Source organism: Manduca sexta, chromosome 23 (assembly GCF_014839805.1).
Source record: "Manduca sexta isolate Smith_Timp_Sample1 chromosome 23, JHU_Msex_v1.0, whole genome shotgun sequence".
NCBI lineage: Eukaryota > Metazoa > Arthropoda > Insecta > Lepidoptera > Sphingidae > Manduca > Manduca sexta.
Genome location: NC_051137.1, coordinates 11,685,243 through 11,703,322, shown reverse-complemented (window position 1 = coordinate 11,703,322; position 18,080 = coordinate 11,685,243). Strand labels below are relative to the sequence as shown.

Here is an 18,080-nt window from a genome sequence, read left to right as displayed (position 1 = left end):
ATTAAGAGTGAGAAAAAAAACACATTTTACGTGTTTGAAATACAAGATAACTCACTTAAATGCATATGCACCTATTAATATTCAAAAGATATTAAAGTGTATAATTAAATAAAATTCAACAAAAACTCCAAGTTGTTTTTATTATAAATTAAATACATGAATAACGAGGAACCCGTTTCACGGGTCGGAATACCGATGACATCAAACCACATTAACTTGCTAATAGATGGGGTGGTGTAAAAAAATTATATATGATGTTTGAAAATTTATTTGTAACACAGAATAGATTTTATATTTTGAAATAATCAAGGATATTTATAATAATATGTTGAGATACATAAATTATCATAAATCCAAACAACAGAGCACATTCAGATATCAGAATTTAAAAACGTACAGACGTAAAAACAAAAATACTCGCAGAATTCTCAAAATAACAGTTCCGAAACCGTCTAACGACAGTCTAACAGTAATCCATGATCGATACACGTAAATGATAAATGTGAATTGATCCTCTTTAAACGAGAAGCATGTTTAGTAAAAATAAACTTTCACAAAAATCCAGACCGAAAAAAGTATTTTGTTTAAATGTTCATCCTTTTAATGTTTGCTCTTCCCGTTGCTTTAATACACTTACATACAAACCTACAGGCTGCATGTTTTCACAAAAATTAAAGAAAGTAATCAGTGAAATTACGTCGGCTACTAAAATATGTATTCGTCATAAAAGTATGCGTCTACTTCTGTGGAGGATAAATATTCATTATGACGGATCGCCTCACGTTTTAGCGGGATTAAATGCTATTAACTACGACTCCCTGTGCTCTCAGCTGAATCAATCACGCACAGAGTATGTGAGACGACATGCTTTTATGAGATCTGTTTCTTTTTCTTTTAAGAATTTTGTTATCTTAGCTATATTTGTGGCGATATCGGCTAACGCTGGTTATTGTAGATGTTTGGTAGTCTTTAGACACAAGTTTTAATCTAAACAGTAGGATTTCTAATTAAAAGATGGGTTTTAGGTTGAGTCCTTTAAATGTGGTATATCTATAGTCAACGGGGAGCATCCCTCGTATCGTAAATATCTGGCATTACGGAGACCATCCTATAATTTCAAGTACTAGGGAATTACGGTTATCTATGCTCAGCTTATGGGAAATTAAATACGGACATCATTTTTGTTTCTAAACAAATAAAACAAACCAGCAAAATAATGGATCCATAGTCATGAAATACTCATCGCTGGTTTTCTGTTAGACGATGGCACCATTCAGTTGATACGTCCTATTTACTATACAGACAAAATTGGCAGCTTCAGCTTCTATTACATTAAAAAATGACGTTGTGGGATGTTACTAAAGCCGCGTTAATGTACAAAAGCGCTGATATGCTTGAACTGTGCGTTAGACTAATCTGTGGTGAGACGGCGATGTTATCATGTCGCCTCCTCGTCGCTCAATATGTATGAGCGCAGTAAACAGCAGCGGCAGGGGTACGGTTCATCCGGCTGAGAGCTCTCATTCGCCACTAATTAATTACTCAACTCAGTTTCAATTAAATTAACTCGATTACTAGAGATCAGAGTGACGACACGCGACGAATCGATGCCAGCCGCGATTCGATTAAGATCGTTAATACCGATCAATTTTGCTCGTTAGCTATCAATAAAGATATTAAATGTATACAGCGCAGTTCCGACGCAAATAACCTTTATTGCACTCCACATATTACCCTTTAAGGGTTTAAAACTTTAATTAAACCTAGTTAGTCACGACACGTACGTGTATATGCAACGGGATCTAATTTGTAACAAAGTTGCCGCTGTTTAGATATAAAACATGTAAATGGGGTGAAAAAATATATTTCAAACACGGAGTGACACTAAAACTAAATTGGCCACTCAAAACTAGTTGAACCGAGTTTTAAACTGCGCCCTTAGCGGCGCGGGGAGGGGGCGTTTTAATTACGACGTTTAAGTAAAAGCGACGCTGCGTCTAGCTGCCTGCATTACACAGATTCAGCCACCAAAAGCCTTCCCACTTAGCTAATGAAACATGTTCGTGTATAGTGTTTTAAGCGTCGTCACAGCCGAGAGGCCTAGCCGCGTATTGTGAGCGAGCGGAATCGAGCGGACGCAAGCGGATTCGGCGGACTCGTCTCCGCAAATCCTCATTTACTTGCATTATTTTAATGGAGCTATTGTGGTCGGATGTCCTTTGTCGCGTGCGGATGCGGATCCGGTGCGGCCTGTGGGAAATGTGCCGGTGCATAAGTGCGTCACCGACGCTGCCCTAAATTGCGCTCCCGATCCCGAATTAAATGGCAGAAAGCTCTGTTTCAATTTACCGGATTTGAATGGTCGCAGCGATTTTTGTGTCACGACCGCGCAGAACTAGGTTTATTGTACTCCAAAACAAGTAAAAAAATAGAAAAAGGAAAACAAGGTATCCATTTAACTAATTAAGTAGAGCGAAGTCGTTTCGAGGCCACGAGGCGCGTCCGCAGAGAAATCCCACAGACTCTAATAACTGGCTTCCCTAATAAGCTAAGAGGTTGTCTTACTCGTATAAAAATGCAATCGACGGAGCGAAGGCCCGGCAACGTCGTTCAAACTTTTCAAATTTTCCACCAGCCCGACGGTATTAATTTTAAATTAGAGCCAGACACGTAAATTGTCTCCACATGTGAACGACTAGCGTTAATTAAAGTTTTCTTTACACATTCTCCCATTTTATTATGCATTAAAAAGTGTGCTTACGTTAATACATCACAAAAACTTATTTCATCGTAGCTCAGGGTTTACTTCCAACTTGGTGTTACCAGTGGCTACGTCCCCGCTGATACTATACATATTATATTAATTTCGACTAGATTGCCTACATTAGTGATTGTCCATGGCTTAGTTTCGATATTTTTTAATAATACCCTGTGGAATTTTGTGTTGGATAAATATGCAAAATTAATATGAGACCTGAAACCAACAAGGTTTTAAGGAGGACTTCAGCTTAATATCTTGGAACGTTGTCTGTTGTTTTTTTAAATGAGCAACAGATGCGTAAAAATGTCGAGTCTTCAAAACATCGCAAAACTGGAAGGATTTTCATCGTATGCGCAGTTGGTTTTGTGAACACAGAGCGTCTGCCACCGCCGGCCTTGACTTACTAACAATACATGGCCATGACCATTTTAAGTTTTAAAAGAATAGATAAATGTATTCAATCTATTGTCTTTGGTTTTTTGAGATAATTCTGTGAATTTGTAGCGTAAAATGTTATTTACCATACTGTTTGTGTGGATTGCCTGTATGAGACGTTTATAGAAACCTAATTCTTCCCTTTCATATAACTGTGTTTTTAATTTTATATTTATTAACTAATTAAAGGCGTGCGATGCAACTACTAGTAACAGTGAAGTGATAAAAGATAGATTATTATAAAAATATTGGACAGTGACATTATAATTAATAATTATTGCCAAGATATTCATATATCCATATCATTTCGTGATAAGTTTCTTAAGTTTTGTTCCACAGCTAGATTTAAGACTTTGCCAATTGACATTTATTTTAGGTAGATTATATCTAGATTTTAGCCTGGACCGACCATTGTATTATTTCATATTGTACTTACTAAAAAGCCAGTCCGCGTTCTCAATTATTCATAACAGGTGTAAATAATCTTAATTGTAACGACGTGATTAATTTCTTAACTGCTTTGTAACTAAGCTAGACACGAACCTGACCCTATGAATAAATTAAATACAAATTTCTTGACATACTTAGTTTGGAGCGGATTACCTTGTGCGTAATTACAGCAATGCTTTTATTGGGGTTCCGATTGAATGCCCGTTCATTTATATATATTTAAATGAGTCTGTAGTTTACATTTATTTGAATTTATAGTAATTATTAGTAGATTATGGCAAGGTATTTGATTCTTTTCATGTAGATAACTTAAGCTGGCGAGACTTGAATATTTAAATTGAATGAACAAAACCTTAGATATAGCATCACGTGAGACAATTTTGTCTACAACTCGTAAAATTATTATTCTTCTGCACTTATCACACTTCAGTATGGGGTCGACGCAACATAGCTTTTCTACGCAATTTGCTGGTTGGATTTGGTTCAGTGTGTATTCCCACCTCATGCCAATGGCCTATAGTTCATCCAAACTGCGTAATTTGTTTTAAAAATACCTACACAAAATATTGCCCAAATTCGGAATTATACCCAGGACCGCTTATTCCACAGCCTATATTCGCTCTACTAGAAGAAGGAATTCGCGAAACGGCTCTAGAGGCGTTAAGAATTTCGGCATATTCTTTTGCTGCTCTTTTAATAATAATGACTGTTTTTTTTTGTATAAACATGGGCTTAACTATTTTCAAGGATTTCTGATTAACTTACGTATTTTAAGTGTCGTGACCAATAAATTTGAGGGACCATTTAAATTCGCAAAGTGCAATGTGCTTATTAATTGGTTACCAATAATGTAAAAGGCAATTTAAATATTAAAGTTAGAAACATTTATTAAAGTAGCATAATACATTTTATATCCTACCGATGTTATAAATGCGAAAGATTGTCTTGTATGCATGTTTGTTAGAACTAAATGACTAAACGCCTGATCGGATTTTGTTAAAATTTGTAATACTGATAGACCATACTTCTGATTAAAATATTAGTCGCTTGTTATTTCAAAGATGTGCCCAACGCATATGGTCTTACACGAGGAAGCAGCCGTGAGCAAAATTTTATTTACCAATGACAAAAATAAACGTCTGTATCCAACTAAAGTAATAATCCATTTTTTCATAGAAAAGTTAATTTCGTCACTATATTTCTTTTAACGTTAAAAAACATGACTATAATAAACCATGAATACACACATACTTTGAAATTTAAGGAGATTAAAACCGAATCTGAATTGCGCCAGTTCATCAAACCCGTATTACGCTATCTTTGTTCTTTTACAAAAGACAATGCATGACTTAATTAATCAAAATGTTTTATATTTCGAATATCAATTTCCACCTATATCAATCTACAATTTGTCAAAATATTTAATTTTAGAACAGCCATTTACAGCCATACAAAACACGATTCAATAAACAATATAAACAAAAACTACAATAATTTAGAAAATCCAGAGTCACCTTGATTCGTTTAATTGGAATGTTTTTAATTGGCACCGCTGTTAATGAGCGCTTACGACCGTATGAGTTTTTGTATAAAGTAAGAAAATAATGAGGACTATAGATTTTATCACGCTGTACGTACTTGTTAAAAGTGTATTATAATTGCTGTTACAAATTGCTTCTGTATTTGTTGTTGTGTTAATTATCTACGGTTCGCATTTGTTGGGATGTCCTGGATTTATTATGAACAGTTGCATGGAAGACCATTTCATTTTGGCGGTAATCGTATGATATGAATAAAAGTATGATAAATTGACTTTCTTCTTAATATGACACGTAACACGCGCTTAAATATAGTAAACGAAAATCTGGTTTGTTATAACTGCAACGTTTTAAATAATTTAAAGTGGTTGTAAGTTTTTAAGTGAAATCGGATGTTATAGAAACACCGTTATCTAAATCTTTAATTTAAATTTTTAATATCTTTTTTTTGCAATTATGATTCTCAATAAATGAAATTAAAATATAATTATTGGAATAATATTTATCGTTTCTTAGTACAACTAAAAGTAGCGTTTCTTGTGAAAACCACTCAATTAGAACGAGTCGAAATGTTTTTCTAACGGGAAAGCAATACCGGAACACTGTATAATAGAAACTACATTAATAAACATTATGAATATCATATATGAAATTTATCAGCCGTTGACATCTATTCGTCATGAACACGAGCATAGATTAAATTGTAATCACTATAAGAATAACCTGGAAGGTTTTTTGACATTCATAATATGATAAAATTATATTTAATATTTCCTCTTGAACAAAAATTGTTTATGTACTTATTTTTAACATATTTACTGGTTAGCAACCTTCTATTTGTATGATGGCTTTTATATCTGGATATCCACTGAGGGTGTTGGAGTGGTCGCTCATTCCGCCACTAAACGTGCCCGCCCAACTACGTACCGGCCACACCAGACATTGCCTAATCGCAGCATTCGCAATCGAATTACACTTGCAACTAACCTTCGAAGCCCTCTTAAACGCTTGTTTAGTCGAGTAGCAATTCCCACAACCTCGCCGACATTACGTATCATTTACGTATAAATCAACGTATTAGATTCTTGTTTTTTATTAAGTAATTTGAAACGTGTAATTAGAACGTTGGTGATTAGGTGCGGGAACAAATCATCGGGCGCGGGAGTCGCGACACGCACACAAGTTCGACGCCCGGCCCGCTCCCACGAAGGGCATTATTCGTTCCAATCAAACTCTTTTCATACAAAAACGTTTCAAACAATGTAAACAACTTGAAAAAAACAGATTAAATATTCTACACTCACAAATCAACCGTTATTTTATAAGTAACAGTTTCGCGCTTGTTCGAGAAATGATGAGGTTTTAAATGTGGTTATTATGCAAGTAATTTTGTGTTGCAACAAAAAATTATACTTCCTTGTAAAAAGTAGTCTTACACGAAATGAGATACATTTTTCGACATAATTGTCAAGTTTAAAATTAGAAGAAAATGAAAGGTGGAAATGCCTACGGACCGGTGTAAATGACCTTACAGAGTTACGTAACGCGCGACAACTTGGAGATTACGTGAGTGAGACATAGAGCGCCGAGTGCGGACAGTGAGTCGCCGATTTAAAACATCATAGATCCAGTTGATAATTAGTCGGGAAGTAGGGTCCAACAAAGCGCTCAACAAACAGGAGTTAGTTGAGATCGCCAAGCGTTGAAGATGTAACCTGTCCAGCGCAGTACATCAGAGCGCGAGATCAGAGGCGCTGGACTTCGCCCGCAGCCAAGCCCTTTGTGGAAAGATTCTCGAATCGAGTACGAGGGCACTTTGATGTCGAGCCCGGCAGGTAATTTGGAAAAACGTTATTTAATTAACTTTCGACAAGTCGCCGTAATCGTGTTACAAAGCCGCCGGGTGAACGGTCAAGTCTTTGAGCCGGCGGCTGGCGGCTGGCGGCCGGCGGGGGCGGTTCCGCGCCCGGACTTGATTTTTACGCCGAACATGCCCACCATAAAGGCGCTGTCATTTTCAGGTGTTTTCCAATTAACATTGTGCCTTTGGCCACGTCCGTACAAAGTAATATAAACTACCGCCTCTTTGTTATTAACTATGTCGTTTTATTAAAGGGGTAGCGGTTGTAATAGAGACTCGCTTTTTTAGCCGCCCGTAGCGAATTCAATGGCATTACTATAATTACATAGAATGTTTGTGTCACGTCACTCGTTTTGCAGTGAGCGCTCGTCGGGGAGTGGAAGTGGAAATTGTTAGTTCATTAACAAGGCTGGACAATAGTTTTATGAGTTGCCGAAATAAGTTTGGATGTGTTTAAACTTTGGAATTGGTTCGCAGTGCATTTTGTGAGAGTGCGGAGCGGCAAGTGGCGTGCGGCAAGCGAGGAGCGCCGTGAGCAAGCCGGCGAAGCGCTGGGCCGGACGAGACGAGGAGGCGCCCGCGGCGATCGGACCTCGGTCGCCACTCTCCGTCCGCCTCGACGAGATAATTAACTCGATGAACTATTCTGTTGTTCAACGAGGATTGCAATTAAAATGCTTTAAACACCTAATAAATATCATTAGCAGCGTTTGAGGCCAAGTTTGCAAACGTTTCGGCCAAGTTAGCGGTCATGTTTATAAAATGTAGCCGAGAATATTATGATGCGTTCCAAACTTGGTGTGTTCCAGTCGAGTGGCTCCCTCATATAAACAAAGCGGGTCTTTGTGTAGTGTTCAATGAACAGCTTAATTGTGTTTCTTCGCCACTTCTCTTTGCGGTATTCGCACGTCTCATAATTGAATTAATTCTTTAGAGTCCAGTTTTTCAAAAGAGTTTTGTGCGGTTTCTTTTTTACGCTCAGAACACTTATGATTCAACAAGTTTGGAAACAACAAATGGCTTGTAACAAACTATTTAATTAACCAGTTCGATTGAATGTCATAACGAATTCCAATCAATACTTTTTTTTGTAAATACTAGAAGTATCCTTTAATTTTATTTCAAATAATTCACGTGTTTAGTTTTTTTGCGGTTATGAATCGTTTTTATTTTGTTTTTAGTGTGAGCGTCAAGGTAACGTTCATGTTTCCAAGGAAATAAAGCGGGATTCTCATCATAATATTACAAATAGGTAAATATTTCATAATCTGGTGATGCTGAGTGGCCCGTCCCGCTGAACCGTTAGGTGAGTGCAAATGGTTTGCGAGAGCTCTCGGCTTCATCTCTGCTTCGCTTATGATTCCTGAATTTTTAACCAACCCGAAAGAACTTGCAGTTTGCTTTGCACGAAATACGCATTTTTTTTATATTTTTCATCTGACCATTTTAGATGTTATTCTGATAACAATGCCGATACTTATATTAGTTGTTAAAGTTAAGTCCTTTAATTAGCACATTAAAAATGTACACAAATGAATTCAAATTTTATATTATTCATTGAAAAGTTAAAAAGCTTAATGTTAGAACTAACTCGAATGTAATTTAAATATATAAAGTCGGAATCGTTTCTTACTCCAGTACGGAATACTCGACGAAGTGCAATGATATAGTGTCCTCCACAGAACTTAAATGAACTCTTGATAATCTAAACACTGCACAAAACACACTCTAAACGAATATCGTACTACTAGCGCCATCTTCCTAATTGCTGATGATATAAAATAATAAGTTGAGTTTAGTTTTTTCCTTATTACTTTGTCACGCTCTAGGTAGTTAGCAACTTTAACGCAGTTAAAGTAGTTTTTAATTAATTTTTACAAATGCTAATGTATGTATCGTTTTAAGTGTAGTTTAATGTATTCTAATGTATTTAAATGAGTTCAAGTAAGCTTATCACTTTAGGAATAATAGACGTAAATCTTTCATACTTGAGTTGTTTCGGTTGGTAGCGTTACTAACAGCATTTCGAAATTGTTTATGTGTAGTAAAAAGGTTTACTGTTTACACAAACGACCATCATTTTGTTTTAACAGATAACTGGCACTTATCATTAAATTTAATCTAAAATTAAGTACCAAGAAATCGATTAACAAATTGTCATCTACTTCGTTTGTTTCAATAACTATAACCCAGCCACAAACAATATCTAGTAAGGAAGTAATTATACATAGTAAAGATAATTTGAAAATCGGCAAAAAAATATTTCCATTTGTCTTATTTAACTTCATCCTTGGCCAATATTTTCGTCAATAAACTCACTGAGCATTCCAGAGGTTAGCTTTGAAAAGTTTGAGCCGAACAAAATTGATTGTTCCTCATATGACCTTTGTTGGTAATAGACGGGATCACGCCTAACCTTTGAGTGTAATCAACACAAGTCGCGATTACATCTTCATTAATTATTTCCTAACGTAAATTAATTACGTTAATTACAACCCGCCCGCCGGCCAAATCGAAGCTTGATTGACATTTGAAACAAATTAACCCGTGTTCCTATATGTATCAGTTACATACGTGTTTGGATCTCGATTATTCGAGATTAAGCTTTGTATTTATGTTGTTTTTTTCATGAATGATTTAAAGCAGGAAATATTTTATTATTTTTCCAAACAAACAAAATTGTCTCGTGCGATCTATACTAGAAATCTGAATAGAATTGATGCAAGTAAGTTTTAAAATGCGTAAAAAGATCTCCTAGCAATGAGCTTAGTTCTAAACGGTGAGTTAACTTAAAGAAAAAAACGCTAGCAAAATGGCGCGCTAACCGTATTTATAAAAATCTATTCTAAAATTAAGATACTCGTAGAAAAAAAGTTTTACATTATACATTAAGTTATACATCATGTTTCTACAATATGTTATTTTACTTTGGATGTTTCAAAGTTTTTATAATGTTTCATTAATTATATCATGAAAAATTGACGATTCCGTGCATCTCCTCCTTAAGTACACATTTTAATTTGCAACCAACATTATTAGATAGACACTTTAATAAGAAATATTTTGGTATATAACATTTAAAAAAAAATACTTATTATTGATTTTTTTAAGAAATTATTCGAAAATCTTTACATATTCCAGCTCTTAATTCATGCGCCGTAAAATTATGAAACGATTGCTTAAGACCATTTATTATGATGGACCATAAAAGTGAACTCAAGTGTGGCTTAAAGTATTGATTAGTCTGATCATTAGTCATACTTGATTTATAAATGAATGACTAACTATTAATTAGTAAACTTATAATAACCGATTGGACATGTTCCCTCCAAATACTGACCATATAAAGTAAGCCCAGATTGGCATAATTAATCATTGAAATTGCAAATTCTCGTTACTAAACGGTAGCTCGTTGCTCATTACGGCTTAAACTATCTATCTTCTAATGACAGAGTTTGATTTAAAAAATAATTTTGAATTCTGCCACGCCTTAATTTAGGCAATCGATTAAGGAGAATGCAATTGCATTCAATCGATTTAGGTCGATACTTGACGTTGAGTTATTAATTATTGATATAAAAGTTATTATTTTTTTTTATGCGGCATTAGTATATTTATCGCGTTCGGTGATCGATGTTACTTTTTGCGTGTCACAATTGCAACTGCTATGTTGATAATGAATGTAATTGCAATATTGGTTAGTAGCTAATTGTTTCGGACCATCGATAATATCTACCACAAATTTACAACTCCCTTCTTTTTGACTCGACGTTAACATGCAAAGGAATTCGGCGGTAAACTTACCAGTCTGTTGGTAATTAAATAAACAAAATCACGTTTTTTCATGACAAGATTATTTTTGGGTTTTATTAAGTGGTAGACATATTCACACTTGCTTATTTTCTTCTATAAAAGGATTAGAACATTTTGTCATAATTTTGACTGTATAGTGTTAATGGATCATAGATGGCCGTGGTTTCCTTATGATGGGGATGTTTAGCGCTGATTTGCGAAGGTGCAAGTAGTGAATCCTTCGGGTTATTAATTGTGGAAGCTAAATAAAGTTACGTATTACGAAACTTGTTTTATTGTATGTTTCTCTTAATTGGAGGTCCTTAAATAAATATACTGCCGTGCTAAGCTCAAAGGCGGTATCTCAAAAAAAACCTAATCTTGATTTTTATGTCGTCATATAGCTTAAAGAAATACCCATCCAATGACATTACCTAAATAACGGTATCATGTTAAGAAGTAGTTGAAATAAACCTTTGAAGAATTTCTCTAAGTTTTACATACAAAACTGTATTTACAAAACTTCGATCATCTCGAAATAAGGTTTCCCTGACATACCGCTTCGTTTAAGACAGCAGTATATATGATAGTAAATATGTACCTCCTCGTAGTCCCTGTGCGAGTGCTGCGCTGGGACAGGTGGCGCTCATTCGCGCGAGCGGCGCGGACGGCCCACCTTGCCCTTGCGCACCGGCGCCGTCGCTCCGGGCGCCGCGTTCGCGCTCTTCATCAGCTTCTGCCAATCTTGCTCGCAGACTAGGGAACCGGCGAGCATGTAATACCTGTAAATGGTGTAATTGTTATTCATGTAAAGTCTGTAGGTGAAAGAATTGTAATAAATTCTGTCTAGAACGAATAGGCCAGGACGATCAAAGAGGTACCACTATTTGGTTAACGAAGTCGAAGCCAATGTTTCTTTTGTTTCTAGTTCTTTGAACATCAAACCGAGTGTATGAAATTAAAGACTTGTCAAAAATAATTGTAATTTATAGTAGACCAATATGAGCTGTCACATTACAGGTGGAATAAAACTAGGATCTTGACCAGAGTCAAGAATAAATCAGTATAACTAAGAATATATTCGAAAATCGAATTTTCTAAGCCACCAATGTTCGCTTGGAAAAAATTTAGGGACTACTAACCTATCGCCCTGCATGAGGTGTGAGCCGCATTTGGAGCACGCGAAGCACTTTATGTGGAAGACGTGAAGCGGCTGCTGCGGTGCACTCGTCCTCATCACGAACTCGCTGGCGGGGATGGCCTGCCCGCACGCCGCGCATGCGCCCCCTGAACCGAACATTCTGGAACAATACACAAAAATTCCATCATAAATCTTTGTATTCTTCTATTTTATTCAATTTATATGCATTATCGGTCGATCAAGTTCGTTTTAAATATTACTATAATTAGGTATATGTATTTACCAAGTCCTACAAATAAACAACTATAAAAAATAGAGTAATGTTAAAAGAATTTTCAAATAAATTAAGTGTATGTTTCGATTTCAATTTAGAACGGACTATAAATCGACCCTTAAATTATTCCGGCTAAATAGCTATTATAAATAAATTATACCTACTTATAGTTCAGAACTCGTGAGAATTGGACGGGAACTAGTTTTCTATTTGCATATCTTTAATATGACTGCCTCGGTGGCGTAATTGTATTGCGTGTCCGGTACAATAGCGCTCTGAGGTCCTGGGTTCGAATCCCGGGTCGGGCAAAGTGATATTTGGGTTTTTCTGCTCAGTATCAGCCCGGAGTCTGGAATTTGTGCCCGATATGGCGATAGGCTCGCCCCCTATCACATCATGGGACGGAACATACTTGGCGAAAAGTGGGTGCCCTAGTTGCGCCTCTGCATACCCCTTCGGGGATAAATGCGTGATGTTATGTATGTATGTATCTTTAATATTTAGATTAGTAACAAACATTTCGCCTAATGATCCATACCTGTGTTTACAGATACGTCGCAAAATATATTCCTACAAATTTAGAATCGAACTATTTACACTTCCAACAAAGTCTATAGTCTGTGGAACATACTTTTACGCCACTACGTTCATAGTTATTTAATTGTTTTTATACGAAGGCATTAAATCGCAAATGCTATAAAAATCAGAAATCTTAATGTCCCGTTTCCTCTCGCTTATATCTCGGAGTTTTCGCATTCCGATCACACCTTTCGCGTCGCGAACTATTTTTTAATCTGATAAAATGGAGGCAGGATGTTAGCGCATAGTTAGATGCGTTATGGGGCATTCTATATGCCATTAGTGTTTGCACAAAAGCATCCATCGACGTCCCTGAGCATCGCCACTTTAGATATTTTAAACGACCTGCTCATTAAATGGGAATGTTTAAAATTATCATTAAAATTATTGCTATCTGGCTTGAGTGATCTTAGACGGAGGTAACAATTTTAACAAGCAAGCTTTAATCCGTTAAAATGCCACGATTATTGCTCGTTAAGCTTTGATAAATGGATAATAAAGCAAAGTAACGACATCGACTATAAATCATTTGAAAGTGTCTACTCAATTTAGTGTATAGCGACTTATAAATTTACCTAGTGGCCATAAAATTGCCTTTATAACGCTGCAAATCTATATATTTTTATTTAGTACTAATAAAAATTATTGTAATCGGAACGATATTGATTTTGAAATTTGATTTATTAATTTATTAGTAGTATTATTCGTACTGAATTGAACGGAAAATTTAATTTTTAATTACTCTTTTTATCTTCCCTAAAAAAACAAGTAGATTAGTGTTTTGAGTCCTCTAGTCGTACCCAGGCTTGACCGTTATAACCAATTGAAGGATATATGAAGAAAAAAACTAAATATGTGTGGTATTTAATCACTTTGTGCCCGAGACAAGTTACTAGACAAAGGGTTTATATATTATACAGGATTATTTTGAAATTGCTTTAATAAATGAAAACACATACTCGTTTTTACCACTGCTAACATTATGCCAAAGTCAACAAAAAATAACGAATATTTTCAGTAAAAATCGTGGTTTAATTTTTCTGATATTTGATAATTTTGTAGTTTAGTGTGAATATGGCGTGTGCGTGAGTGTATTTTTGACTGAATTAATATTTATTTTGTTTTAAACTTACACTTTTTCAGTTTACCTTATTGTGAAGATTTATTTCAAGAAGATAATGTAAGTTAATTCATTTATTAACACAATGTCAAAATGCTCCTGCATAATAGCTATTGATCGGAAACATGACATTTCAATTTCATTGGAACTTGCGAGGCTATTCGACGGTCATATGAAATAATAATTTGAATAATAAGTTATTCAAATTCTACTGAAAGAGAGAATGTTGATTATGCATCTATCAATTAAACATTGAGATACGTATAGAATGTTTTTAGCAGATTATTTTTATTATGATTTTTATGTTTACGCAAATGTTAGACATTCAAATAAAACTATTTTACGGCTTTTATCGCGGTTTTTTATATTATAATTTTCTCCCGACGTTTCGAAGATTTTACAGCCTTCATGGTTAAGGCGAACGTCGAAAAAAAAAATACGATAAGATCCTTAAAATTGTTTTATTTCGATGACATTATTGCTCTTACGTCTTTATTGGCTACATTAGCCAGCTAGCAGTAGATTAAGTCGTTGTTCAACGTATCGTGAAGTTATTTATCGGAATGGGCACCGTTTCTTTAGCGATTGAGGAGGCAATCCGTTAATATGTTTCCACGGTTATTTACTTCAATATTAATAAGTCATAAAACGGTTGCATTGGATGGTTTAAAGTCGATAAAACGTGTGAACCTTCAAGATAAGATAATGTTTGTTATGGTTAGTGTCAATTAAGTTTTATGCTCGATAAAATTAGATTAACTATTTAACAACCTGTATGTAATGTAATGTAGATTACTAAATGTAATATAAAATAAAAATCCGTAACACAATATGAAAGTTACAACTGAATTTAATTAACACACATGTCCAATTTCCCCTATGTTCCTTCACGTTGAAAATCCAATAGCGGTGGTCTCAGTAATAGCGGCATTTAATAGTTAATGAATCATTATTGCGATCGCCATTAGCGTCGCCGACGAGCCCGCATTATTTACAACTACCCTGAATATTTATTGTTGGCTAGCCAGCCGAAAATGTGCAAAAATGACAGTCGCAACTATGAACCACACACATCGACACCCGGATTTGGATTAATTAAAACCCCGTACATTGGAAACGGGTTAAAGATAAATTTTGAAAGTCTTAAAAGATAAATTCGCTTCAATCACTCGGAGCAAATAGGATTTCGTTTCATTTACTCCGGTAAGAGCGTTTTCAATTAAGGAACGCCCGACAAACAGTATCGGCGTATGAAGGTAAAATTAATTAAACCGAGCCAAGACAAACATGTACGAATCTATTTGTGTTGGACGCTCGCGGGAACATCGTGTGTTGGAGATATAACTAAGGATTACACGAGCAAAAATAGACGAAACAAACCACCGCGCTCTAATGCAATATTTAAAAACTATAGCTTCATTTTACTGACAACAACTGATATTCAAGGCATTACATTCGAAGGCTGAAAATCATGACACGTCTCAATATTTGAATATCAAATTGTAATGGAAAATTCCAGATATTGGGAATATTTTGTTTCTATTGAATTACCATTTAGATCACATAAGCTACGTACCATATAGACATTTATACTCAAATGCGTAAGAGACGAAAGAATCGTAAAAGCAATCCTAATGAGCCCTTTTCACAGTTTGAGAATTAATCTCAGTAAGATTGAATCAAGTTATAATTAATTAACATAATTAATATCAACATTATACTTAATTTCCTAAACAATTCAAAACATCGCACATTTATTCCCCGAACGGACTTAATTAAAATGTAAAGGCATTAACACACGTGAATTTGTTTTATTCACTCTGTATATTATGTTAACCGGCCGAGAAGGGTCCGCTGATAAAGGACCCGGGTACCACAACCGAGATTCGTAATTTTATTTGTGTAGTTACAAGTTTGAAGAATTTCTAATCGGAACCAACTTTAAGGTTTCCTTTCATACCGATATTAATTAACGAGTGTGTTTAGCGGGAGTTTAATAAATGTGGAAGTTTGCCGCCTCGCACAGCCTCGTTATACATAGTCGAAGTTTATTTGCCTTCATTACTTGTAAAATTGAATACGTCCCCGTGAATCCTCATTAATTTAAGATGAAGACTGTATCTTGACATGTTATTTTATTCATTAACAGAGCCTCGCCTCGTGGTGCGTGTCGACTTCGGATTGTTGTATGGAACATAATTTAAAACCTCTCAACAACCATCAAGAGGGTGAGGAAGGGAGGTTGTTGGCAGGTGAGGCTCTCTATCTATTGTTTAGATGTACTGGAGTATTGAGTGTGATCATGAACCAAGTGTTTAATTTATTGCAATGATAGACACATTTCGTAACCAAAGAAAAGGGTTTGCAAGTTCCTTCTTAATAAATAGAGATCCCTAAATACCAAATTTATCTTAATCTAAATTCTGAAGCTATTTGTTGACCTAAAAACGCAAGGTTTTCTAGGTGCAAAGGAATTTTAAAATATTTCTGTGTCCTCTGTATATTTCAAGCGCTATACAAACAATTTAGCGGAGGGATATCCTTTGTTTCTGTGAAAATATTTTAACATCTATACAGTAGGTACAGGATTGGGCATCTCTGCTTTATGTGTAAATTAAAAATATATTGATTGATCTAAAATTTTAACGAGGACTGAAAAAGGGAAATATTTAACAGCATTAAGCTGATTTTCAACGATTATATAAAAATTTATAATTTAATAGGAATATAACCTATTTTAACTAAAAAAAATACTATTCTATTAACTCAATTTTAATTTGTAATTTTTAGTGTTTTTTATCGTTAATAAATTATATTTCCTAATCCAAATTAACTATATAATGGCATGTACTACACACCGTACAAACCATTTAGGAAGATTATTAAATGGGTCGTTTTAGGTCTCAATTCTTGTGGAGACTGAGCGATAGGCGGGTTACGATTGAGTCGAGACGAATGCCTCTCAATAAACCCGAGATGCGTCCGGAAGCGGGATATCTTACTTGTTGCTTCTAACTGTTCACTGACTGAATTTAGGTTGAAGAAAATTTAGACTTATTATATTACTGTTGTATCGGATCAAATTCGAGAAAAATGGGAAGTAATAGAGATGTGTTTAATGGAAAGGATATATTTTATGTCCGCAGTACTCGTACAATCATAGATGATAACCTAGGTAGATTTTCTTATATTTTGTATACTACTACGGAAACAAAAATATATAAACTTCCTCAATACTTAAACAGATATCAAGACGCCGGAAACCTTTAAAATAACAAAATGCATCTACATATATACGTACATTTTATAAAACAAAGTCCCCTTTTCTCTCTGTCTGTATGTTATCTATTTTCTCACAATCTACTGAACGGATTTTTATATAATTTGGTATGGAGATAGTTCAAAACCCCGGGAAGGCTATAGGCCACTATCTCGGTAAACTCCTTCACGCAGGCGAAACTGCGAGCAAAAGCTAGTTTCAAATATTTAATTGCATGGCATTCTATATTCACAAAAATTAAAATACAATTCAGCATCCGGCATTGTACGCACAGAGTACCTCACAAGATGAGGCGATATAACCACAATGCAGAGTATCAAGTTAGCGCGTCGTTAGTACGAAACTCGTTAGCGGCGCGTGGCGACGACAAGCCAAGAATTTGCTAATGACACGTGTTCGCGATACGTACGTCTATGGCAAAACGATCATAACTATAAGTTGACTCTTTGATCGCTAATGGTTTGTTGCTTTTAGTTTGTCCGGAAATGCAGATATTAGACTTTGAAATGTTATGTCGACTTAGAGTAAGGTCTGGTCACCAATACACATTTAAGATTCGAACAGCAATGGTCGCTACGTTTGTGCTGTTTATCACCATAAATGTACCGTTCATACTCGTCCTCCTATTATAGAGGTTGTCAAATTGCAAAAACTTATTAGTTCTATGGGATGAACACAGTAATTGCCTATAAGGATATCAATAAAAAAGTAATATAGTAGTTTATTATTAACAACAATAGTAAGTATACGTAAGAGTTATCACAATATTTCAAAGTTGATTTTTTTTATTACCAGATTTTTTTGTCTTTTTTTTTTGCTATTATTATTTGAAATTGGCAATATTACCGT

At 35.1% G+C, this 18,080-nt stretch overlaps 1 protein-coding gene across 2 annotated transcripts in view; it reads right to left on the bottom strand.

Moving 5' to 3' along the window:
- LOC115456258 (LIM domain transcription factor LMO4) overlaps nucleotides 1–18,080 on the bottom strand; it is a 160,259-nt gene that overhangs the window by 19,872 nt on the left and 122,307 nt on the right. For both annotated transcript variants that reach the window (XM_030185252.2, XM_030185251.1), the window contains exons 3-4: nucleotides 11,980–12,138; nucleotides 11,439–11,619 (exon numbers count right to left, since the gene is read on the bottom strand). In XM_030185252.2, the coding sequence (XP_030041112.1) occupies nucleotides 11,484–11,619; nucleotides 11,980–12,138 (295 nt within the window). In that variant the 3' untranslated portion in view covers nucleotides 11,439–11,483. The remainder of the gene's footprint in view (nucleotides 1–11,438; nucleotides 11,620–11,979; nucleotides 12,139–18,080) is intronic.